The sequence below is a fragment of the Lipotes vexillifer genome, unplaced genomic scaffold, assembly GCF_000442215.2.
Source record: "Lipotes vexillifer unplaced genomic scaffold, Lipotes_vexillifer_v1.1 scaffold860, whole genome shotgun sequence".
NCBI classification, from domain to species: Eukaryota; Metazoa; Chordata; class Mammalia; order Artiodactyla; family Lipotidae; genus Lipotes; species Lipotes vexillifer.
The window spans coordinates 1,766,327-1,792,528 of NW_006789568.1; the positions used below are offsets into that span (position 1 = coordinate 1,766,327).

The window sequence follows — 26,202 nt, forward strand, 5'->3', positions numbered from 1 at the left end:
GGAAAGTTATATCTAATTTTCAGATGCAGAGTTTATGTATAAATAGTACAGTAAGAGACTTCTCTAACTTGAATGGAGAATATACTGCATCTATATTGAGACTCAGATCCTAGACAGGTCTTACTTCCTAATTGCGTCACTTTAGGCAGCCTCTCTGAACTGTTGGAATTGATCTATGTAAGTGACGTAGAGCTCTTAGGAAAAAATATACCATGTAAATCTTCAGTACTTATTTTCATCAGGTTAGGTGAATCTTGCTAACTTTATTATAGGAATAAGAATTCTTGCTGATTATATGTGTTACAACAATCTTGGGTTGGAGGAAAACCTGTTGGTCTAGCTAAACAGCACAAGTTCGCAGTGATTAAGTTTCTGTGTCCTTGATATACTTTGCTATAATTAATCTTAGACCACTCCAAAGTTCTTCTTTATTTTCTCTTCCTTTTGGTCTAGGAGTAGAAAAATGTGACTTGCTTCTGTGCCCTGCTTTTCACAACTGCTTCCCTTTACTAGCTAGTATTTATTTTAAGAGATGATTCCTGTGTGGGTCATCACCAGTAGGGAGGGTTAATCTTTCACTTTTTTCACATAAACCTGGATAAGGGAAGTTTCAGAAAAGAATAACAGCAACAAATCTATTTGAAATCTGATAGGGTGACTTTTTTGGTTCCTGTTTGAGGACAGTTCGATTTTTTTATTGAAATGACAAGTTTACAAAGGATAGTCTTAAGTTAAACTGGAGGTAAGGGAAAGTGTTCATCCTAGTATATGCAAAATTAAAAAAAGCAGAGAAAGCATAATTTTCATGGAGTATTAGATTTGGAAAGAAATAATAGAGTTCATCTCGTCCAACCTCCTGCTGGTGAATAAACACTCATTTTGTGTTTATAGAAAAAACTATCTGAAGTTTGAAACAGGAATTTGGGTTTGAAAATACTTCATTGCCTAATTATCTTTTGCTTTTTCTGTTGGAGATTTTTCCCCTAGTTGAATTATATCTAAACCTTTATACCTACAAAAACGTAAATATATTTGCATCTATGAGGTTTTTATACCATTGAATGGACCCTAAGTAGAAAGGGAATGTTTTTACTTAGGTCGGAAGTTATTCAGATGAATGGTTGGTTATAATTTTTAAATCACTATTTGATTAGTATGCATGGTAGCTTTAAAGTAGATATAATTTTGCGTCCCCTTGCTCAAATACCACCCTGCAGTTGCCTTCAGCCTAGAGCTTATCTTAACTTGCTCTGATCACTTTCTGCCACAAATGTATGAATATGTGCATGTGTTTGGGTGTCATGCTCAAATGCTTTTAGAGTTATGTATAAATCTATTCTTCACTGTTTTCTTGTGAGTTTTTGTTCTTAGCTGTTAAAAATTAAGGGGGTAATATTTACCCTAGTTTTCTTTTATAAAGAACCAAAGGACTGATCTTTGTTGCCTTGAAGAAATAACAGTTTTAAAAGAGTGTTCACTAAATAATGTGAAATCATCATTCTGCCCAGGGAGCTAGGTTAGAAACTAGGCTGCTGCTTCAACTTGCAGATGAAAATGAGAAATTTATGGCTGATTTTCTTAGCGTTCAGCTGTGTTAAACTTCACTGTCCATTTTACCTTCATTACTGGTATCATACCACATCCATACAAACTCACCAACAGCATTTCTGTTATTGTAAATATCTGTTACATTCAGATGCATTGACTTCCGCAGATAACCACAGATACAGACTTTGTATAATGTTATATTTCCACAATGTGTATTGCTAGCCATTTTTTTTTTTATGGGCGGAGGCTTGATCACCGTGATGTAATCAGAAAGATGTAATCAGCATTGGAAAAAAGAAAACACGAGATATGATGAAGGAAAAATAGGTGCATAACTGGCTGAGTATATTTAATACATTAAAAAATAGGGCGCTATGGATATTTCTTACTCTGTCAGTCCTGTTTCAGAGATCTGAAAATTGTCAGTGCTTTGTCCATTGATATGGATGTCCAGGTCAGTCCTGTTTGGGCTCTTGGAGACCAGAGGCGTTGGAAGTTCAGGAATAGTCTTATCAAAATTCTCCATCTTGATTTGATATTCACCTTTGGAACCTCGGGTCAGCAGAGATGCAAAACAGTGATGTAACATGATCTCGGAGGGTAGGTAGGATGTCCTCCTTTGGCATATTTCTCCAGTGCCTTCCTGCATTGCTGAAAGGAACACAACTAATTCAAAGTGGGGAGGATTTTCATGCTGGAGCAGAGTAGCCAGGGGACTCGATGGTATAATGGAGTGGTAGTAGGTTAGTGGAAAGATAAAAAATGGACATTCCTCAGAACTGATGCCATCAAGGTGGAAGTCCACACTGGTCTGGTAGAGTTCGCCGTTTTCTCTTTCCTGATAGAGTACAGCTGAGACCCGAACACTGGTTAGAGGGCTAGGTCGAGTGTTGGCCACTTGGAAAATAAGATTAGGTTTACCATCTATGTGAGCTACTACTGCTAAGTCAGTAAAGCGAATTGAGAAAGCTCGATTTTTTGGCCGGGCGATCTTCGCCACAAAGGCACCTAAATTAGAAACCATTGAGTTTTTTTTAGAATGAACAGATTAAATATCAGTACCTTTTCTGAATGAGAAGGATCTAGCAAATTTTTATACATTTCTTGGTGCCATGCCTTCGAAGTGAGTCAGGAATTGAACTTGTTAATTTCTCATTAGCCTGAAGGATTTTGCAAAACGGTACATACATTCTTTGTTTTAAAACTGCGATTTCAAAATGGGTAAGCACAATTCATTTTGTTACATAGAAATGTAAAACTTTAGTTTGTTATGAAGTGGAGGAGTGGTCATTTCCTGTATTCCTGCCCCTGCTTTAAAAAGAATGTAACAGAAAATAAATGCAATTTGCTTGCAGCCAGATTACTTCAAGTTTAAATCGAGCTTAGATTCATAGTAGAATGATTTGGGGTAGGGAAGGGACCTGTAGAACAAGTGACATTGAAGAATTTTTAACTTTGAAATTTATACAAACCTTTTTTCTTTTAAGAAGGCTCTGTCTCTAAGGTGGTTTTTTCAGTGTACCCTTCAAGTGCATCCTCCATGTGCCCCCCAGCAGGTAGATCATGGTTTCTTAACTACTTTTGTGCCGCAGATGTTGGCAGGCTGGTGAGGTCTATGGATCTCTTATTAGAATTACGCTTTAAATGCATTAAAATAAAGTATATAAACAGGAAACCAAATACACTGAAATCCAGTTGAACATTTAAAAAATTATAATGTGTACTATATGTGCTTTTTTAATGCATTAATTAAAAAAATACAGTGGAGGTTTAGTACTGTAATTTTGAAGTATTATAGTATGATATGAAAATATCTGGGATTTCTGTTTGTAACAAAGTTACGGGTATTGCCGATGCTTTTGTTTTTTGTTGCCTACATTTATAATCAAAGGAAATACCAAATTTCAGTTGGAGGTTAGTGTAAAAAAAAAAAAAAAAGATGCAAGTTTTTCCTGTCTAAGTTCACATATCCTCTAAATTTTATTGAATGGCCCAGTGTAAGAACTCTTCTTGTAAAGATTAAGTGATTTGCTACAGGTTGTAAAAGCCAGTTGGTTGCACACTGGGACTTTATTCCAGACCACTGTTAATATCGCCCATAGTGTGTTAAAACAAGGTTTTCTCTTTGTTTTGTTTTTTATTTTTCAATTGTATATATCACTAGCCCTACTTTATTAGAGCAAAGAGTATCATGCGTTACCAGGTTTATACGCAAAATTTCATAATCATTGTGGCCTATTTCCAGTACACGCTCAGGATATGTATACTTGTTCTCTAATCTGCAGTGCTGACTGTGGTGTTCTGGCCTCATTAGTATTGAGTAAATGTTGAAAAGATGAACTCAGAGGAGAAAATTCTAGCCCAGTAAAGGTTAAAAAAAAAAAAACAAATTCCTCTGTTAGGTAAAATGACTGTCAAAATATGCATTGAACATATTTATTCACTTATTTAACAAAATATTTAGCTTCTCTGAAAAACTCCTTTTAGATTTTTTGTTAATATCTTTTTGGCTGGTAGCATAATGATCCCTTTTTTCTTAAGAAATTCCAATAGGTAAAATTTAAGTATAGAGAGAGGTTTCTTAAAATTTCTCCTATTGTTTGACCCTAGGCTCTTCCTTTCAGTCTCAGGCATTATCTGCCAATAATGCAATAAATTATTCTATAATACCGTTGCTTATAACTGACTATACCCATTCCAAAACGTTCATACATTTTTTTTTTTAAGAACAAAAACAATTACCTGTGGGGACTTCCCGGGTGGTGCAGTGGTTAAGAATCGGCCTGCCAGTGCAGGGGACATGGGTTTGATCCCTGTACCGGGAAGATCCCACATACCACGGAACAACTAAGCCCGTGTGCCACAACTACTGAGTCTGCACTCTAGAGCCTGCGTGCCACAACTACTGAAGCCTGCGCGCCACAACTGCTGAAGCCTGTGCACTCTAGGGCCCACGTGCTGCAGCTACTGACGCCCGTGTGCCTAGACCCTGTGCTCTGCGACAACAGAAGCCACCTCAGTGAGAAGCCCGGGCACTGCAATGAAGAGTAGACCCCACTCGCTGCAACTAGAGAAAGCCCGCGCGCAGCAACGAAGACCCACCGCAGCCAAAAATAAAACAAACAAAATACAAAAAACAATTACCTGTGATGAAGGCCTCTAGCATGAGGCCTAGGAGCATTTGTATGGCAAGTAGGGCGATTGCACTAGGACAGTCACCACTGGGGAACATGGTACCATAACCAATTGTGAGTTGTGTCTCCAGGGAGAAGGAGAATGCAGCTGTGAAACTGGTGATGTACTTGACACAGATAGTGTGGTTTTCAGGTGGGGCATCATGATCTAGTTCCAGATCACCATTCATCTCAGCTAGAACATACCAGAGCACTGCAAAGACAAGCCAGTGGATAACAAAAGAAGCAGAAAAAACCAACATCATCCAGCGCCAGCGCATGTCCATTAGGATTCCCCAAGCGTCTCGAAGATACACAAGACCTCTTTGAGCGCCATCCATTTGAAGTGTGCTATGGCCATCCTTGGTGACCATCCTCCGGTATCTCTGAGTTAGGAGAGGAGCAATAACTTTGCAATTACTGCCATCCATCTCAGGCTGTAATTCTCTGAAATCAAGAGTAAATTAGTAAACCCTTAACTGTTTTTCAGGTAATATTAATAAATTCTGAGACTTTGTTTTTTAATTTTTTTGGAATGCTTCCCTGACTGCTGGGCAGGCTTTCCCAGTCTGATAGCTCTTTCTCTTTTCTCTTTACATAAGGGAGCATTTACTGACTAAGTCATTCATTTGATAGCTAATCATGGATTGAATTAGGATATCTATTATTGGTTCCTTTAATGACTTAAAATATTGTTTGGCATATTAACGAATCCCCAAGGGTTGGGATTACGATTCATGTCTTTTTTTGATACTCCTGTATCTTTCTTGAACAAGTCGAGGCTTCAAGTATGTATTGATTTGACTAAACATTATGTGTAACAACTTTCCATAATTAATAAATAATTTATAACTATGAATAATTCATAATGAAAAGGAACGTTAAATATGTGTTCCTCTGTTTAAATAAATAGAAATCCTTTAGAAGTGTAGTGTTGAACTGTCTGAAAATGTTTTCAAGCCACACTTACTGCTAGGATAAGAGTAAGCTTTTAGAGATCCATAGTTCCATTGTATGCTTTATAATTAGCCTGTTGAAAGTTCTATGATTAGGTTTTATTTGTTTTTGTTACTTTGTGGTCATTTTCATGGAGTCTTTCCTTCTATGGCTCATGGATTGCCGCCCATCTGAATATTCTAGATGCTGATTAGATTGTGGGGTAGACAGAAAATTATTTTCTTGGCAAAATAAGAAATTCCAGGTAAAGATTCCAAGGTAATATTAATTTTGAAAGTAAATGAACCAGGTACTTCCCTGGTGGTCCAGTGGCTAAGATTCCAGTGGCTGCCAATGCAGGGGGCCAGACCCCACATGCCACAACTGAAAGAGTTCACTTGCTGCAACTAAAGATTCCACGTGTCGCAACTAAAGATCCTGCATGCCACAACTAAGACCTGATGTAGCCAAATAAGTAAATAAATAATTAAAAAAAAAAAGGCAATGCCTTAAAAAAGAAAAAAGAGAAGTAAATGAACCAGAAGAAAAAGCTTCGAGTTTAATGAACTAAAATAATCATTAAGACATTAAATGTCAATTTTAGAAACATTAGTAAAGTTAGTTTTTAGCTATAAACGGTTTTCATCTGTGTTTCTTCTTTTCTCTGTGTGGTGAGTTGAAATCTAACGTGCACTTTCCATGTGACCATCCTTGAATATGACAAAGGTGTCAGAGACTTAACGCAGAGGCAAACAGAAGCAGAATGGGAAATGCACCTTTGCTTCCCTTGAATCTGCCTTTCTTCTTTGCCACAATCCAGTACTAGGAGTTTATACATGACTCTTTTCGATGCTTCCTCCTTCAGAAGTAGATGCCCTTGGAAGTGTTGCATATCACCTTCCTACCTTTTGAATGACAATGATGCTTTGCTTGAGTTTGCTGGATGGACCCTCCTATGTCTAGGGACTTTGGGGCCTTGGAGACTGGCTTCCTGTGTTGTTGGAATTGGGCATTGGCCAGCTGGGTATATGCTTTCCCTGGTGTCCTAAGGCTGATTTAACATTTATTGGTGATATTAGAGACATTCTCGTATATTTTCTTCACATATGAGTTGCTGATGGAACACTGGGTTGATTGTTAACTTTATTTAGATTAGATGGTCATTTCTGTTTCATGTTATAAATTTTTTAAAAATCTTATGTCATTAATGTTTTATAATTTATTATCCTAACAAGTTGTCATTATCATTTTATTTCGTTTTTTTTTCTTGGCACAGCTATTTAACGATTCATTTTGCTAGATTTTTTGATGTTTTAAAAGACCTGATCTCTGCCCTTTTGGAAATTATAATAATAACAAAATATTCATAGGCATTGTGCTAGGTGCTTTCATTACTGCATTGTCTCTAATTCTTTGGTATCTCAGCAAGATAGACATTTTTTTTTTAAGATAGACATTCTTATCCCATTTTCCAGATGAGATCACTGAGGATCAGGCAGATAAAAGAAGTTTTCACAAGGCGTATGGATTATTTTGCAAGTCCAACTAACTTAACAGAAGCTGTCTATTTAGAGTTTGGTGAGATAAAAGTCTTTCCCAAGATGATTTGTACTGCATTCACAAAATAGTCTTTGACAGCCTGATTTTTAGCACCTTAGAACTCTCCTGTCCCCAGAAGTGTCTCAGATATCCTTTTTAAATCATTGTTAATTTTATGCATGATTTTATGTCATTAATGATTAATAATATTGGCTAATATATATTATTTATTATGTGCCAGGAATCATACCAAGCACTTCACATGTATTGACTCATGTGAAGCCAATAGCAATGCCTGGTACAGAGTAACCTCTTGGGCTATTAGTTGCCTTACTGGTATTAATAATGTTTCTTAACTTTCCTAGTAATAAGTACCATTATTAATGCCCATTTTATAATGAAACCGAGCCACAGTGAGTTTTCCTAAGATCACAAAGGTAGTAAGTGGTGGTCAGTTCCTGCTCAGTCCGTAGTCCAGAGTCAGTGCTACATTGCCTCAAAAACAGACATTTTGACCCTAGTTAGCTTTTGTGAATAACACGTTACATTTGACTAGTTTTGTCCAAGAGCCCCTACAGAATATTTGTTCTTCAGAAATGCTTAGGCTAAGACCTAGATTTGTAGGCAAGAAGGATATTTTCAATTAAGGAAGACATCTTGCAAGATTTGAAGATTAGTACAATCAGAATTATTGTACATAGTCTAGTCTTAGATCCTATAGACCAGCAGAGTTAAAAAATGTGGAGAGGAGGGTTCTTATAAAGCATTGCCAAATTTGTATTTTGCCAGGTGAGAAAATAATTCTAAAAATATAATACTTTTATCATAATTTTATAAAAGACATTTTGACACTTGAAGAAGGGTATAGCAATAAAGGATAGTTGGCTGCCTTCAGTAAGTTTGTGAACCACTCTGTGGTTTTGCATTGTCCATGGCTTTGACCTGTATTGTTTCTTGCTTCCTGCCTATGTGAAGATGCCCATGATGAAGCTGTACACTAGTGCTCTTCCACTTATGGAACCACTGATTGCTTATTGTATCATAGTAATTTGTGGGCGGAAAGAAAGGTCCATGATTCTTCTTGATTTTCAGCTTGCTTCATTAAGTTCTAAAATTGATTACCTGAGGAGACAGCCTTTGTGTACATACTATAGCTAACAAAATTAGTTATTTTCATTTGGGCCTTTTCAGGATTGTAACTTCTTACTTAGAGCTTTTGTAGCACTCTTGCTCTAGGCTTTTACAGTTTTTTTTTCTCTTGCAACTAAGTAAATACACAAAAAAACCTGTGAACAGGGCAGTCAGAAGGCTAATATCAAAACAGTGAAGCATTATCCTTTTTATATATAAAACTTTCCTAAATCTTGTTTAGATGGTGTTGGAAAGTGGAGTATTTGAGAGAGGTAAGATTTCAATCCCCAATTAACAGATTACCCTGAATAACTCCATTCTTTGCACTCATGTAGTCAGTGTGGTTTAGCATAACGAAGACAGGGTGGGAAATCTAGCTAACTGGGTTCTGGCTCTGTTGGTTACATAGCTGTGCCAGTTTGGGCGAGCTACCCAGTCCCCTTGGCCAGGCTTCCTTATATTAAAAAGAGAAAGAAAGAAAAGAGGGAATTAAATAACATGATCCTTTAAAATCCTACATGTTTGTAAACTTACTACCATTTCCCTCCACTGATACAGGTTTCCTGTGTGGTTTTTTTTCTATATAATTTTATATATGCTTGTATGGCATTTAAAACATTAAATTATTGTTGCCCAATGTATGTAGATTTTCTTTCCATCAAATTTAAAAGTGTCTGATGGACAGACATTATGTTTATACTATTATATTTCCAGGTTATTTTCATATCTCTACAGGTACACAAGTGCTTTTTGAATGTGTTTTTCCTAGTCTGTATTTATATGATTCTTGTAAATTGATCCCAGTAGAAAGTAGAATTGGGATGGTTTGCTTGTGTCTCTCTGTGTGGGCTATAAAATATTTGCCCATTTATAAACAGTTTGATGGAAAAAATAGTACTTTATAAAAATGATAGTTTGGATGCTTCATTGGTCATCAAAATAATGGATTCATTTTACTCATTAGGTTGTAGCACTCAAAATTATGTCTTTTATTGTCATGTTGTAATGTAGTATAGTTCATATTAAACAGTTAAGATATAAGTCATAATAACTACAAATGTTAAATGATTGCAGTATTACTGTGTATTTGTTCACTTCTGGTGTAAACAGTTTAAGAGTGTGGAGAGAGTCATAATCATCTCTCCTGCCCTCCATAATTAGGGCAAATAGTGTGAGTTCTAATTCTATTATATAAGCGCAGAGATTCTTTTATATTTTAATTTCTTATTTGTAGAAGCACCTAATTTCAGCAGTAATTTCATGCTTAAAAAGAAATTAGGACACTCATCATTTTTCCTATGGCTTTAAAAAAGTAAAAACAAAATGATTTTTTTTGGGGGGGGGGTCATTTGTTTTTGTTTTGCTCATTTTGGGTTTCTTTAATCCTTTCCAAAAGAAAAAGATACATTTTTTAAAAAGCCACTGAATTTTTTCCAGGGTCTTTCTCTTCCCATTTCTATATTATAATGGAGAATTAGTATACATTTAGTAAAACAATTAAGAAGAAAATTTCCAATAGTGCTTTCAAGAGGACTTTTATTCTGTTTCTAAAATTTAAGGAAAAAGAATAAAGAACCTTAATGTATGATCCTGTATGTAATGTCTTTGTTTTAAAACTCCATTGGCAATATCTAGCTCCATCCCTATTTGTCAGTCAGTTTTTTTCTCTGTTCCCCTTAAGGAAAGAAATAAGATTGAATATGTTCTCATGTACTCACCAGTTCTTTTGCTGGGCCAGCTTTATACACAGGTAGGTCTGAAGGAAGCTTTCAGAGACTGTCTTTTTGGTGAGGTAATTTTAATCTACAAGTCCAGCTTGTAGGTTCTCTTCTTGGACTGGGTTTACGGTTCACATTGCTCTGTTTATAATGTCGTGGGGGCTGGTTTCAGCTGAAGTTGATGTGATTGGTCACTTAGTCTGCGGGGGGGCCAGTTAGCTCTGATCCTGTGGAAAAGAATGCTGGTTTGTTAGGAGGTCTTTCTTTACCCATCACAGACCTTAACAACTCTGGAGAAAGCCTCCAGAACTGACTTGGAGAAGGGGTGCATTTTTTCTCTCTAATCAGGACCAGTCTTTTAGTAAGTTTGCATAATCTTACTTAAGAGTTTATTTAAAAGTTCAAAGGGATAAAATTCCCTGCAAGATTTCCTTTCAGCCGTCTTTCCTTATGTAGTATGTTTAAGTGTGAGATATTTCCTTTACTAATCTTCTTTTCCTCCATTTCTTTTGGGAATATTTCCTTGGATAAGGACTTTTAAGTAGAAATTAATGAATTGATTTTACTAGTTTTCTTTTCATATCCCATCTCATCAGAATGACTACCACTAATTCTAGAACTAGTAATAGAGGTAATTTAGTTACCTGAAATCTTTTTTGGGGGGGCAAGGAGGCAGACTTTTTTATTTTTTTAAGGCTATGTACAGAAACCTTGAATAAGAATACATTTAATTGTTTGGTTCCTTACACCTATCTCTAAAAAACACACCTGTGTGAAAGAACTGAAGAATTTTCTTAAGTCATGCTTTAGTGATGTTTAGGGGATGTTTCCCTGAGCAGAAGTATGATGACATGCAATAAATACAGTGTTCAGGGTACAGAAACTTAAACATCTAAATAATGTTTAGCTGGAAAACGTCTGTGATCCAGCTTGTAGCAACCTCAGAATGAGCTGTGGGATAGCTTTGTATAATGCCTTACTGAGCAGGACTTTTCTCCACCTCCATTAGCTGCTGATTTTAAAACTTTGATCAAATGTCACATGTAAGGGGATCTGAGATACAAAGGCTGCGATTGTTCATAGTAAAATCATGGAAGGCCTGCTGGGAAAATTATTAATCTAGACCAATATAATGCTTCTTAGAAAGTGAAATCCGCCTTTGTAGATTCCTTCTCCTCCCCCCACAATTAAAAAATATATTAATTCCTTCTTTGTTTTATTAATGCCAAACATTTTAATACAAGTTCAGACACAGCACTGCAAACTTTGACCTTCAGAACTAGAGAAGGTAAAAGCATAAAGGAGAGACTTGTGATGTGATGCACCTTCCCTGCATGTTCTGGTAGGAATTATACTTTATATCAATTGCTAGTTTACTGATTGGGGGCAGAAGAGGGAAGGCAGTAAATATGGTGTAACACTGCCTTTCAGAAAGCAGTACTGAAAGTGTACCTGCCATGTGTCTTGAATAGACATTATAGTAAGCAAGATAGTAAAGGATTTTAAAAACATTAGAAGCCTCTTTCCAGAATATATTCAGACAGAAATCATTTACAAGATGGTTGTCAAGAAAGAAATGTCTCCAGTGAAGAAGTATTCTGGTTTCTGGATTTCACACTTTGAAAGTCTGCTGTGGTCTCTAAACAGTGATTCCTAATTGCTAACTGAATGGATGTCGTAGACCAGTTCTGGAGTGTCTCCTTAGGAGTATAGCACTACCATTACAATAGCTGAAGCACATAAATTCATTTCTGTTTGAAGTTGCCCGGTGAGCTGAGATGAAACTGATATTGGCACAGATGATAAGCCAACTTCACCCTAAAATACATGGGCCCTCCCGTCTAAACAGAATTAATGATTTCAGTTGGAGATGGCTCTAAAACATTCTTCTATAAATGAACATACATGCTGCTAGATATCTGTTCATTGATTGATTTATTTTTTATTCCAAATTATAATGATTAAGCAAGATGCCAAGAATCAGGTACATTATTCTTTATTAAATTCAATTCTGTATCCCTAAATTGTTTGCTTTTCTTTCTGGCTAAAGCACTCCAGTATATAGTCCATAATTGTACCACATTGTACCTGAAAACAACAAAACCTTTAGTTGGCGTGCAGTGTCTTGCCTATGTATATACATAATCTCACAATTTTTAACCTTTAGCCCTGATCTCCAATGCTCTTTCTTACACAGTTTCTTTAGAAGATGCCTAGTCTCTTTCCAGTTCTGCATTGAAGCCCACTACTGATCACCTTCCCCTGAGATTTCAGGCAGTGTCTTGGGTATATACCAGCAGACGACTGAGCATAAAGGTTATAGGAATATGGGGCGTATTTAGACCACATGAGGTGCTTTTTCAGAGTCTGATATACAGCAGCCCCTCCAGTCTCTCCCAGCCAGGAGCTGCTGTGTTTTCGGGACCATGTTAACCAGTGGAGCAGGTTTGTTACCTCCTCAGGGGTTAGGATGGGAGAAAAGTTGCAAATCTCTGGATATAGAATTTAAACTACTCCATCCTAGTTACCCTGAGTTTTGTTTACAATTGGGGGGAAAAGTAAATATCAATACCTAGATGGGATTCCCTTTCCCTGTTTTCTCTGGTATTAGAAAATATTTTTAGTGTTAATCAGAGAATATATATCTGAATAGAGAAATACAAAGTTACTTGCTAGAAAAATTTGCACATAAACAAGCTTCAAAGTCTGTCCCATAATTCCACTTTTGCTTTTGGAGTTTGGGCGCTTCTAAGTTCCAAGTTTCACAGCTGTAGATTTTGTTGGCTGAGTGCCTTTTTGCTCCATCTGAAGTTTTCCATAAACACCATTTCTGGCTGTAAGTCAAACATGCACACAGGTGCCCTTTTACTGCTCTTTCTCCTTAGGAAGTCCACTCAATTACACCAGAGTAAAACCAATACTGCATTTTAATTTTATTTTATTTTTAGAAGAGTCCTATTTAGACAATACGTTCAGGCGGAAACAAACAAGTATTGCCGTTGGGGAAAGTATTTATATATGTAGTGCAGTTGTATTTTAGCACCTTTTTATACATCTTGAGGAATTGTTGACGTAAGAATATAAAATGTGTTATACAGGTAGTATAGTTTGCTCATAAGACTGTCATGTTTGCCATATTGAATAGAAAAACATACATTTTAAATTTATATTTCTTTACCTTTTAGAGGTCAGAGACACCTTTAAGACCCTGGTAAAAACCTTAGACCCTTTTCCCTGAAAAAAGATAAAAGCATGCCAGTGTGATAGGTGCTTCCAGTTTAAGGATTCATAGCCCCAAGCTCATTTGTTGACTATAGGTTAGAAATATTTAGTTCAGGCATTAATTTGTAAATTATTTAATTATGTTTACCTTTAAATCATCTTGTTTACATATTAATCTGTTAAGATTTTTTAAAAAGTCAACTAAAATATTTGGCTACTCAACTTTGTCATATTGCTAATGTTACAGAAAGAGGAAGACTTTGATTTTAAGTGCTGAGAAAGGCCATGTGGGTGTGGGTGTCCCTTGTTCATCTTAGCCCTGGTCACTTTGGAGTCATGTAATTTTTAGACATTAAAGGAGCTTTAGATATTATCTTCTGAGTTGCCCATGAACAACTTTATCATTTATTTTAAGTTGTATCAATAATACCCAAATATACTTATTTTTTTTAACCCTGTAATGAGTTAACTCATTATAAAGTGTTTTTGGCACCCTCACTCCCCACCCAAATTTATATACATGCAAATCTACTGTAATCATTTAGGTTATAAAGGATTTATTTTAATGTTTTAGAGCAATTCTTGCATACAGTATAATTTATATTGTAAGTTATATTAGTAGTGATTGGAAATGTATATTCTATTAGATTGTACTTGAAGTCATTTTTTTACCCCTCAAAATAATTTTGAGTAAAATTTTTATACTGTTACATATTAAGTTGATCTTAACATTTTTTTCAGGGGTACACATTTTGTTACCATTATCTGCTGGAAGGTTAACAAATTTAGTTCCATTTAGACATGTTGGCAGTCTCTATCCACAAGCTTTTCTATGCGTGATATGTCTGTTGCCTTTTTAGAGCTCTTTAGACTTAGATCCCAGAACTTCCTTTTTCTATTTTATTTTTGTAGAATTTCTGGCTGCTTCTGATGGGTTTAATTTGTGAGTAAACCCTGGATTAAGAGTTTGAACATCTATGTTCTATTTTTGATTTGGTCACTACTCAGCTGTGCGACCGTGGGAGATCCCCCTACAGGTATTCCTTTTCCTCACAGGAACAATACAGATGCTAAGGTTGAAGGTAAATGAGCTCCCTGCTCCAGTCCAGTCCAGTGGCTGGTCCCAGCACAGAGTGAAGCCCAGGACTCTGTGAAGTCCTTGGCTCTCACAGTCACTACCCAGGATTAGTTTATATCTAAGATTTTTTCTGCCCTAAAATTCTTTCATGTTATTATCTGTAAGAAGTTATGTGAATGTAATTTTATCATTCTGACCCCTGACTTCAAAGTTCTTAAAGAAGCTCCTAATTTCTTCAATAAATCTTTATCAAGTATCTAACCGTGCCTTGCATCTTGGTCTGATGGCTCTCCCAGCCTTCCCTGGCTTCTTTCCTCCTTCCTTTCATGCAGGCATTTCCCCTAATAAAATCTTTGGATGTTTTAAAAAAAAAAATAGATGGTAAGGTTGACTCAACCCTTGTGGTTATTATGAGGATCGGATGAGATATATCAATGCATTTTGTCAACTGTAATGTATCAAGTCATTTGTTTACATGTGTGTCCCTGGACTGTGGACCTGGAGGGTAGGTGCTATGTCTGAGTCTCTTCTTTATTTTCAGTCATATGTCTTTAACTGTATTTATTCATGGAGAAAGCACTCATCTTAATGTGTGCTAGAGGTATGAGTAAACAAACAAACAAAAAATGGTAAAGTAGTTCTGTTTCTCTGGGAAAATACTTGGTAGTACTTACTGAAGTTGAATATACCTTATGGCCCAGCAGTTTCACTCCTAGGTAAATATCAACAGAATTGGAAACATACGCTCACCAAATTTCACATCCAGGAATGTTTATAGCAGCGCAGTTTATAATAGCAAAAAACTAGAAACAGCCTTAATCAGTAATAGAGTAATACATTGTGGCCTGTTCATACAATGAGATCCCATACCACAGTGCAAAAGAACAAGCTTCAGTTCTCTGTAACAACGTGGATGAATTTCCCGTAATGTTCAATGGAAGAAGCCACACTTACTACAGAATGGGAGAAAAAAATTTGCAAACAAAGCGACTGACAAGGGCTTAATTTCCAAAATACACAAACAGCTCATACAACTCAATAACAAAAAAAACAAACAACTCAATTGAAAAATGGGCAGAAGACCTAAATGGACATTTCTCCAAAGAAGAAATACGGGTGGTCAGTAGTACATGAAAAGATGCTTGATGTCTCTTAATTATTAGAGAAATGCAAATCAAAACTACAATGAGGTACCACCTCACACCAGTCAGAATGGCCATCAATAAAAACTGTAGAGGGGCTTCCCTGGTGGCGCAGTGGTTGAGAATCTGCCTGCCAATGAAGGGGACATGAGTTCGAGACCTGGTCTGGAAAGATCCCACATGCCGTGGGGCAGCTGGGCCCATGAGCCACAACTACTGAGCCTGCGCGTCTGGAGCCTGTGCTCCGCAACAAGAGAGGCCGCAACAGTGAGACGCCCACGCACCACGATGAAGAGTGGCCCCTACTCGCCACAGCTAGAGAAAGCCCTCGCACAGAAATGAAGACCCAACACAGCCAAAAATAAATAAAATTTATAAAAAAAAAAAACTGTACAAATAACAGGGAATTCCTTTGTCGTCCAGTGGTTAGGATTCCCAGCATTCACTGCTGAGGGCCTGGGTTCAGTCCCTTGTTGGGGAACTAAGATCCCGCTAACCATGAGGTGCCGCCAGAAAAAAACAAAAACAAAAAAATCTCTACAAATAACAAATGCTGGAGAGGATGTATGAGAAAAGGGAACCCTCCGATACTGTTGGTGGGAATGTAAGTTGGTACAGCCACTATGGAAGACAATAGGGAGGTTCCTCAGAAGACTAAAAATAGAATTATCATATGATCTAGCAGTTCTACTCCTGGACATATACCCAGACAAAACTCTAGTTCAAAAAGATACATGCACCCCTGTGTTCATAGCAGCACTGTTCACAATAGCAAGACATGGAAACCACAGATGAATGGATAAAAAAGATATGGTACATATATACAATGGAATAATACTCAGCCGTAAAAAGGAATAAAATAATGCCATTTGCAGCAACACGGATGCAACTAGAGATTATTGACTAAGTGAAGTAAGTCAGAAAGACAAATACCATATGATATCACTTATATGTGGAATCTAAAATATGACACAAATGAACCTTTCTGTGAAGCAGAATCATGGACATAGAGAACAGACTTGTGGTTACCAAAGGAGAGGGGGTTGGGGGAGGCGTGGAGTGGGAGGTTGGGATTAGCAGATGTAAGCTTTTATATATAGAATGGGTAAACAATAGGTCCTACTGTACAACACAGAGAACTATATTCAATACTCTGTGATAAACCATAATGGAAAAGAATATTTTAAAAAGGGCATGTATGTATGTATAACTGAATCGCTTTGCTGTACAGCAGAAATTAACACAACATTGTTAATTAAACAGCTATACTTCAATTTTAAAAAGCCAGACGTGAACTGACATTCCATTTATATATAAAAGTTCAAAAATTGGCAAAACTAATCTTTGGAGATAGAAGGCAGGATAGCATTTACCTTGGTAAGGGCCGATTGGGAGGAAATGAAGACGTTTGAGAGGTCCTGATAAATTTTTCTTTTTAAACCTTAGTAGTTAGGTGGATATATATTGCTTTGTGAAAACTCTGAATTGTACCTTTATGATTTGTGTACTTCTTGATATGAATGTTATACTTCAATAATAAGTTTTCATTCATTCATTCATTTATTTTTGGCTGCATTGGGTCTTCGTTGCTGCACGCGTGCTTTCTCTTGTGGCGAGCCGGTGCTACTCTGTTGCTGTGCGCGGACTTCTCATTGCGGTGGCTTCTCGTGTTGCGGAGCACGGGCTCCAGGCGCGGTCTTCAGTAGTTGTGGCTGATGAGCTCTAGAGCGCAGGCTCAGTAGTTGTGGTGCACGGGTTTAGTTGCTCTGTGGCATGTGGGATCTTCCCGGACCAGGGCTCAAACCCGTGTCCCCTGCATTGACAGGCGGATTCTTACCACTGCACCACCAGGGAAGTCCAATACTAAGTTTTCTTAGAGATAGAAGGAGGAGATGAGTATGGTACATTTAAAAGTTCTTGGATCCTTTTCATCCTTCTCTTATGAAAATGACAATGATGCCTGAACACGAAACTTTCTTTACTTTGCACTTACATGTGGGATATGTTTGGCATGTCAGAATTATATTATTCTGGTTTTCCTTGGTTTACTGGAGAAGTTGTCACCCAGATCTTTCTGTTTCAGTTATTCGTTATGCAACATTTGATATATCAAAAAATATATTGCAGTTTTTAGGAATTATTTTGTAGAAACAAGCACTTGGTAACAAGATCTGAACTCCTTTGTTATAGAATTTTTGAACTGGAATTGGCTTGTGTTTGTGTAAATTCAGATGGCTACCTCAGTAATACACACACACACACACACACACACACACACGCACCCTCTTTCATATTAGGAATGGGATCTTTAGTCAAGGTGTACAGATCAGAATTGGAGAAAATTTAAAATCAGGTCTGACTCCACGATCTTCATTCTTCCTTTAGTACTGTGCTTCTCTATATCTTCAAAATTTCTGTCACAAATCCTTTTTGGAACAAAGGATGGCATAAATAGTCATTTAAACTTCATGAGGTACAGATTTTCCAACAGGTTGAGAATTATGAGTTTGCAGTAAGCAGAAAAGCCAGATGTTTTTCTTCCTTTAGTTTCCCTATTTTTACCCTATCCTGTCCTTTATATTTTTCTTATTCCTAGGTACCAATATGAAAAGTATACGTAGGACTTGACAGTTATGAAGGTTATAGAAGCTGCTAGTTTAGAAAAAAATGCAGACAAAGTATTCACATAAAGGGAAATGAAGTCAGCAGACAATATGAAAAATCTTTGATGTGAAAAATTCATATTCGAGCCACATTAGTATACCATTTTACAACCATTAAAGTAGAAAAGCTTCAAAAGGATAGCAGCACTTAGTTTTGATAATCTAAAATGGTCTGGTGGTCTTACCTACCCTTTTTTTGAGGAGGAGAGAAAAGTGTGCCAACGTATGAAGTCTGTCCTTTAACCTGTAGTAATTTTACTCTGAAGTTTTTTTTTATAAGAAGTAGTTCAGAAAAACAAAGCACATCTGCCCACAGGTATTTCCTCCTTGTTATCTAGTTCTCAGAAGGTTAGTTATGATGCAAATGCCCGGTGGGGAATAATCTACTAGGTAGTGCAGCAGCTGCAAGGTGTACCTGCTGTGTATCCATTTATATTATCAGTAAGATGTATAATCACAGAAAAGTATTTGCTATTTAGATTACAAAATAGTGGGTACACTGATTGAAACTACATTTTAATGATGTTATGTAAAAGCTAACCACAGATACGTAGAGTTCTATTTCTATGGTTGAGGAATTACTGGTATTTTTATTTTTAATATCTTTAATTTTTTGCAACTTATCATCTGTTAGAAAAAACTGTAATGACCAGTTTTTGATGCGTTAAGCATTTTGCCGTTAGTGGGTTTCCTTTGCTTATTGTGGTACATTCATTATTTCTCAGAGACGTAGTGTAAAAGTAGATGAAAATCAGTGTTTTGACCAGCTCATCCATCAGGCGATTGTATTCTCAATATGCCTGGCACATATTACTTGTGACTGAATGATTTACATGTTAAAAGTCATTTGCCATCAGTTATCAATTTATACGCATTAGGGATTTCTTTGTTTTAAATTTTTCTTCTGTGAGTATGGCTATATTTTTCATCAAGTCATATAATGGATGTGGGCTTTGTAAAATGTCTCATCCCTTCTTATTCTGAGTAAGAGAACCTGGAATGTCTTCTGACCCTTCTAACCCAAGGGCAGACATGGAATGTATCTATACTTGAATTCATAAAACTTGGCACTTAGTGCAATATGCAATAAATATTTGTTAAATGAGTCAGAAGGTTAAGATTTGAATCCTGTGTCATGTAAATAGTGGTGTGTGATTTTGGACAATTCTCCTGGGTTATCTTTTTGAGCCTCAATAGTCTCAGCTGTAAAATGGGAAAAATAATTTCTAATACTCAGTATTGTTATGAAGATTAAATCAGTTAAGTGAGTGTTTTTGTTAACTGTGGCCATGTAACAAGTTACCCCAAAACTTAGTGGCCGAAAGCAGCAAACATTTATTTTCTCAGTTTCTGTGGGCCAGGATGGAGCAGCTTAGCTAGGTGGTTCTGGCTTGTGTCTCTCATGAGGCTGCAGTCATCTCAGGGCTCATCTGGGGTTGGATCCGCTTCCAAGCTCACTCACGAGGCTGTTGGCAAGCCTCAGTTCTTTGCCATGTGGGCTTCTCCACAGGGCTGCCTCACAACAGGGCCGCTGGATTCCCTCAGAGAGAGCGTCCAAGATGGAAGTTTTTAACTTAGTACCAGAAGTGACATCTCATCACTTCTGCTGGATTCTGTTAGGAGCAAGCCAGCCCACACTTAAGGTGAGGGAATTACAGAGGCCAGAAGTCAGGGATTGTTGAGGGCTGTCTTAGAGGCTGCCTGTCATAATAAGGGTATTTTGCCCAGCAAACAATTGTACCCCCCCCCATTCCAAGATTATTCTGTAATAGAATAATATCTTGTAACAACCTAATAACTGTTTGGGTGAACAGGATATGGAATCTTAATGCATGTGAAATTTAATATAAGAGGATGACCAGAAATTAGAATTTCCTCATTTTCAGATGTACAATTATTTTTCACTTTTAATATGGTTTAATGACAAGAATTGAGGTTGTTACTGTGAGAATTTGTATATTTTATTATTATAAACTGAAGACATCAATGTATGTTTCGGATATTCAGCTGCATACTTTAATGTGAGATTTTGGGTAATTTGTTGTGAATTGTAAGTGGTAGCACATGTGGTATGGTGACTGAAGAATTTGCACAGTTCAGAATTATCTTGTCCTTTGAAACCAATTTAGTTTACTTGGTATAACAGGCTCTCTTTCACTGTTAATGTAGCTCTTGAGTTGCATCAGGTTAGACATAGCTTAGCTTTGAATTCTGTTCCAGAGCAATTTGTTGTACGCCTGTAGTGTACTAGGTGCTAGAGTAAAGGAGCTTACAATCTGTTTTGGAATAAATAGAGGTTGAAGTTTACAGATATCCTGTTTGGACAGAATCACCAGTAGAAGTTGATTAAATAAATTAAGTTGATTTAGTAAATCATATAGTTAAAAATATTGTATGACTTAAAAATGGAAAAAAAGAAGTATATGCTGGTAAGGAAGGACTGCCAAGTGAAAACAGCGAGGGTACAAAACAACATATGTAACAGCCTGAGGGTAGTGTTATGTGAGTGTGAATGAGAGATCTGTATATATATGCATAAGTATAGCCATGGTCAGTGTTTGGAAGGCTTTATAAGAAACTGTTGATGGTGGTTACTTCTGGGGAAGCAAGGCTCTGGGGGGCTCTTGTGTAGCGGGAAGGTTGATTCAGTTTTCATTGCATGGCCTTTTAAAAAATGCGCATATTATTTTGTTTAAAAAAATAATTTCCCAGTCTTAGAACATTCAGCTTTGAGAAATGTGTCTAATAATATACACATATATCCACAGTTATTTATACGGCCTGAACGTTGAAATGGACACCTTTGCAGAAAAGCTTGATTTGAGCAATCAAGTCTGTTCAAAATCCTTGCTGGCTGAGGCTTATGTTGACTCATTTTCTTTACAGGGAGACCAAATTTTGAGGAAGGTGGGCCAACATCAGTGGGAAGAAAGCATGAATTTATACGATCAGAAAGTGAAAATTGGCGTATTTTTAGAGAGGAACAGAATGGAGAAGATGAAGATGGAGGTTGGCGACTAGCTGGATCACGGAGGGATGGAGAGAGGTGGCGACCTCACAGTCCTGGTAAGAATTCTGCTGAGTTAAAAGCACACAGGGGGGGCTTCCCTGGTGGCGCAGTGCTTGAGAGTCCGCCTGCCGATGCAGGAGACGCGGGTTCGTGCCCCGTTTCGGGAGGATCCCACATGCCGCGGAGCGGCTGGGCCCGTGAGCCATGGCCGCTGGGCCTGCGCGTCCAGGATTTGGTGGGAATTGTTAGGGATAAAGTGGAAAACATAAACCAGCAAAGAAAAACAAGAGGGGTCATGTTTATGTTGTCACACTCAGTCTTGCTCCCACAAAAATTTTTAACGTAAAATATTCCCCACATCTATTTAGTTGATTAAAGTCACCTTTATTTTTCTGGGGCAGTGTGATTTAATGGGAAGCACCTGCCCTTAACTGCAAAAATGAGAGAGGGTTTCATTCAGTTTTCCTAAATTTTTGAATCTTTTTTCAGCATGCGTTTTTCTTAGGTGATAATTATATGCTTACTTAGGAATATGGGCTCCCCCTGAAGTGAGTTTTTTTTCCTGCATAAGAGAGAATTTATTCTTTTTTTCTCTTTTTGTCCTAAAAATGTGATTTCTGCTCATTTGAAGAATAAACTTTAAACCCAGGTCAAAAACATAATCACAAGTTTATTCTTTTGTCCCTCTAACTTTAGAAAAAGGAGAGAGAATAGTCGTGATTAGTGGTTTTATAAGTTCTTCTGTTTGACTTTTAAGAATGCTTCAAACTGTTCTTCCCCGACATTAGATACGTTGGTAATTGAAGACACTGGTGCTTTGTGTCAAAGAACGTTCCCTACCCAAGTGTTGATTCTGTGCCTCGTGATCATCAGATGCCACTGTAGTTTAAATCTTGGGGTCATGCAGAACTGAAGCATACAAAGAGTGTGTACATGTCTTTTGAATTTCACATGCATAACATTGTTTTATCTATTGGCTATATGCCAAGGAAGCTTACTTCAATAGAGGAAGTTATAATAATAATGTAAACTGTTTTTATTTATTTTTTAAATTAAGTTATTAACAAACCATTAGTCTCCGTCTGAGTTAACATTATAACAGGCATTCAGGGTGCTTTATGGCGTTGTGGGTAGGTGGAAACTTAGTGAAGTTAATCTTTGGATAGAGTTATAATGCTTTTACCCCAACTCCTCATTGGCTGCCTCTTGGGTGAGTTTTCTGTTGTTAGTGGGCATTGTTTGCATCACAGTTATTTAGGCAGTTCTCATCAGTCTGTGTCATGGGCAACCATCTGTTATAGTTCTCTTCAAGGCATCACGGCATTTTGTGCTGAGCTTGCCTGTAAGCAGAAGGGTTTGTAGACTATGTTCCTAACAAGCATTCACTGAAAGAATGGACGGGATCTGGACTGAGCAAGAAGAAAAATTCCAGCTGATCAAAAACAAACAAGGTGAATGTTTTGGAAGATGAACAGTGTTTCTGAGCCCAAACGTCTGATGTTGATTCTGTTAAAGCGAGTTAAAAGTAAAACTTTAGTGTTACGTTCTACCACTTACCCTCCTCACCCAAGAGCTTAGATTTTGGATATATATAGTCCTTTTTTTTTTCCCCCCATCTTTTCTAAATCTTTCTCTCCAGTATTTGACTTTTCATGTCAGTTTTGTCATCAACTTGACAATTTTCCAAAATTTTTACCCATATATTTAAAAAAGACAGTTTGGGGGACATAAAGATGCATGGGGGCTGAAAAAACACTGTAAATAGGCCTTAAAAAAATACCATCTACTTTTTCAACCCAGCATATTAAAAATAAGTGTGATTATATCAGTTGTTATCAGTTACTCTTAACATTTTAGTTAATCCTTTATCAGGCTTTGATTAAAATTTTAAATATCATGATTTTGACTTATGAAAATAGTATCAAACTTTAGTTCTGATATAAGGTGTATAAAGCAGTGGTCTCAGTCTTAGTAAGCTAGAGATGTGCCTAATCTGCTAAATTTAGTTTCGTGAATAAAATTTTACTAACTATTTAGGACAACAAAAATATTACGGTATATAGTTTTATTAAAGTATGGCTCACAGTTGGATATGTATGGAGTTGGGAGCATTAAGGACAGCTAAGCACCCACTCTGGGAGGTGAACTTAGGAAGCTTAGTTAAGAGGGAAGAATGAGCCACATGCCTAGGATAGATTCCTATCACAGTGCATACTTAGAAGTGAGAGTAGCAGACAAGAGTACTCTGGAATTCAGCTTTTGATCATGAGCACTTCTTTGGGATAATGACTCTAGGTTAACATTTAGGCAGTCTGGGCATAAAATGCCTTCATTTTCATAGAAGATAGTAAATTGTGTTTTGTTGTTGTAAGTAAAGTGTGGGAAGTGGGAGAATAATGTTTTCTTACCTTTTTGTAGGTGGCTTATAAGATGCTACCTGTATTTGGTGCTTTAACATTTTGCCCTTCGGTTTTCAGTTTGATTTTTAGATTGCTGGTTTTAGCAAATTGGGCCTCAGTAGTATAGTAACATTTAACTTTGACCTCATTTCTTTTGCTGTCTCCCACAAAGCAAAGATATAGGTTAAAACATGTGTCTCTTCTTAAGACTCTCTTAGGCTCAGGTTTGTCAGATTTTAACAAGAACCACCCCCCACCCCTTTTTTTTAGAGAGAGAGAAAATACCTTAACTTGTAGCTTTTGGTCTTAGCATTCGTTTTTTGTTGGAAAGTAGATGTGCTACATAATATGCAAGGGTGGATTTAGGAATGTCCCTGGGGGTATTAAATTAAAACTCCCTAGGGAGAGTTAAGAGATGAGGGAAAAGGAGAGTAAGCATGTTATTGTGGAAAAAGCAGTAGAGGATGCAGAATTGGATTCTAGTTGTACTTTTCATTATGCACGTTACTTCTGCTGTCAGAAGTTTTGCTTCTTAAACTGTAAAACTAGGATAGTGGGCCAAATATGACATGTCAGTGCTATAATTCCATGACTTTTTTTTGGGAATCAGAATTACAAATGGGATCCTAGCGCTGGTAAGTGGACATGATGAGTTTGATATTATGAATTGACATAATATCATAGTATCCTGGATATTATTATTTATTATCAAGGAAGCTGGTCTTATCCATAAAGAATGATATTTTCATCAGAAGAAAGAAAATGCTTTAAGACTTGCCGAAGGGAAGGCATGGCCCTCAGTATGGAAAGATATCCAGTGCTGTAAGTCTAGGCTAGGAGTGGGCCACGTGAGTGGCCTATCAGCATTTCAGTCAGATATCTAGAGCTTATTAAAAGTATGTACCTTGAAGAGAACTGTCTTTTAAAAGTGATTTGTTTTAAATTTATCTTTAAAAGCTTTAGAGTATGTTGTGCGACTCAGTAGTTAATGATGATAACTACTGTTGTCACTTAGTGATGGTGTATCATATATAATACTGAGCTTTGAGCTTCGTTTCATTTGCCTAATTTTCTCTTTAGTAGATTGATCCATTTGAATTTGCCGTCAGTTGTAGTTTTCTCCTTTGTTTCCTATCTGTGGTTTTCTTTCTCAAATACTGTCATAAAATTTTTCTAAGGTTTGTGTCCTCCTCTTCATCCCAGATGGCCCTCGCTCTGCAGGCTGGCGGGAACACATGGAACGACGGCGAAGGTTTGAGTTTGACTTTCGAGATCGGGATGATGAACGGGGTTACCGAAGGGTGCGCTCTGGCAGTGGAAGCATAGATGATGACAGGGATAGCTTGCCTGAATGGTGCTTAGAGGATGCTGAAGAAGAAATGGGCACATTTGACTCATCTGGAGCATTCTTGTCTCTAAAGGTAAGAAATTTGTTTTAAATATTATGATAGGTACTGACCTTCTTCCAAATCCAAATAGGCTGTTAATCTTTGGCTTAATTTTCTTGCTACAGAAAGTACAGAAAGAGCCTATCCCAGAAGAGCAGGAGATGGACTTCCGGCCTGTAGAAGAAGGGGAGGAATGCTCTGACTCTGAAGGCAGCCATAATGAAGAAGCCAAAGAACCCGATAAGACAAACAAGAAGGAAGGAGAAAAGGCAGACAGAGTAGGAGTTGGTGAGGCTCATTTTTGTCCTTTACTTTAAAAAAAAAAAAATCTAACTAAAAGTTTCCTAAGTTGTTAATTTAAGATTATGTCATGTTACAGAAGCCAGTGAGGAAACCCCGCAAACCTCCACCTCATCTGCTAGACCAGGCACTCCTTCAGACCATCAGCCTCAGGAGGCACCGCAGTTTGAGAGGAAAGAGGAACCCAAAACTGAGCAAATGGAAAAAGCTGAGGAAGAGAGTCGGACAGAAAATAGTCTGTCAACCAAAGTACCCAGCAGGGGGGACGGTATGTATTTATGAGAGGCAACAAGCCAGACTTGGATTTTGCTGGGGCCAGTGATCACCGATAAGAGAGGCTTCTGTTTATGCCTCTTTGAACTGCTTCTAGTGGTAAATTATTGGAATAGATTGTTTTACCAGTAAACCTTCTCAAACACTGCTTCCCCTGTATATCTATCTCAGAATTCATCAAAACAGAATTAGAAGCAGCAAAGTAGTATCATTTCCTAGGGTGCTATGATATAGCCACCCTGGTATCAGTCAAACAAACTGAGTTTGGGATCCTCTGTGGTAGTTTGATTCCCATATCAGATTCCTTTTATGTAATGGCTATATGTGCATCCAGATGACACATCAGAATGCCCTTGTTTCAAAAGAGGCCAAGATGAATCTGTGCAAGTCCATCACCTTTGCTGGAGAATAAGCTTAAAGTGTATCTCCTCCAGTGTCATTATATTGATTTTAAGTTGCTCATATACCTTAGTAGGCAATATTAATGTTCATTCCCATGTTTCTTCTTGGACATAAAATGACAGTATAATGCTTGATATTGAAAGGTGAATTGATTTATTCATCATAAAAATTCACACCCTTTAACATGGCCTAAGAGACCTTGCATGACCTGGCATCTGCCTCCCTCCGTACAGTTTCAGCACCATCTCTCTCTACTTTGTGCTCTATTCACCAGCTTCAC

General features: G+C 37.2%; 2 protein-coding genes across 4 annotated transcripts in view; one reads left to right on the plus strand and one right to left on the minus strand.

The window, feature by feature from the left end:
- GIGYF2 (GRB10 interacting GYF protein 2) overlaps window positions 1-26,202 on the plus strand; it is a 101,054-nt gene that overhangs the window by 24,946 nt on the left and 49,906 nt on the right. Inside the window, 4 exon segments of the mRNA XM_007462768.1 lie at window positions 21,037-21,216; window positions 24,763-24,980; window positions 25,073-25,235; window positions 25,327-25,515. Of these exon segments, the coding sequence (XP_007462830.1) occupies window positions 21,037-21,216; window positions 24,763-24,980; window positions 25,073-25,235; window positions 25,327-25,515 (750 nt within the window).
- Window positions 1,665-10,165, minus strand: KCNJ13 (potassium inwardly rectifying channel subfamily J member 13). Of its 3 annotated transcripts, XM_007462765.1 has the most exons (3): window positions 10,046-10,165; window positions 4,693-5,168; window positions 1,665-2,556 (listed from the first exon to the last, which is right to left on the minus strand). In XM_007462765.1, the coding sequence occupies exons 2-3, from the start codon at window positions 5,150-5,152 to the stop codon at window positions 1,934-1,936; spliced, it is 1,083 nt and encodes a 360-aa protein (XP_007462827.1). In that variant the 5' UTR covers window positions 5,153-5,168; window positions 10,046-10,165; the 3' UTR covers window positions 1,665-1,933. The 3 variants fall into 3 exon arrangements, with proteins under 3 accessions (XP_007462827.1, XP_007462829.1, XP_007462828.1); XM_007462767.1 differs by lacking the exon at window positions 10,046-10,165 and having other exon boundaries at window positions 1,804-2,556; window positions 4,929-5,163; XM_007462766.1 differs by lacking the exon at window positions 10,046-10,165 and having other exon boundaries at window positions 1,873-2,556; window positions 4,693-5,192.

Bases quoted from the DNA above. Each gene is read 5' to 3' on its own strand.
- KCNJ13 (XM_007462765.1), bottom strand. From the start codon at position 5,152: ATGGATGGCAGTAATTGCAAAGTTATTGCTCCTCTCCTAACTCAGAGA. The intron at 2,557-4,692 runs GTAATTGTTTTT...TTTCTAATTTAG, and splicing joins GCTAGAGGCCTTCATCACAG to GTGCCTTTGTGGCGAAGATC.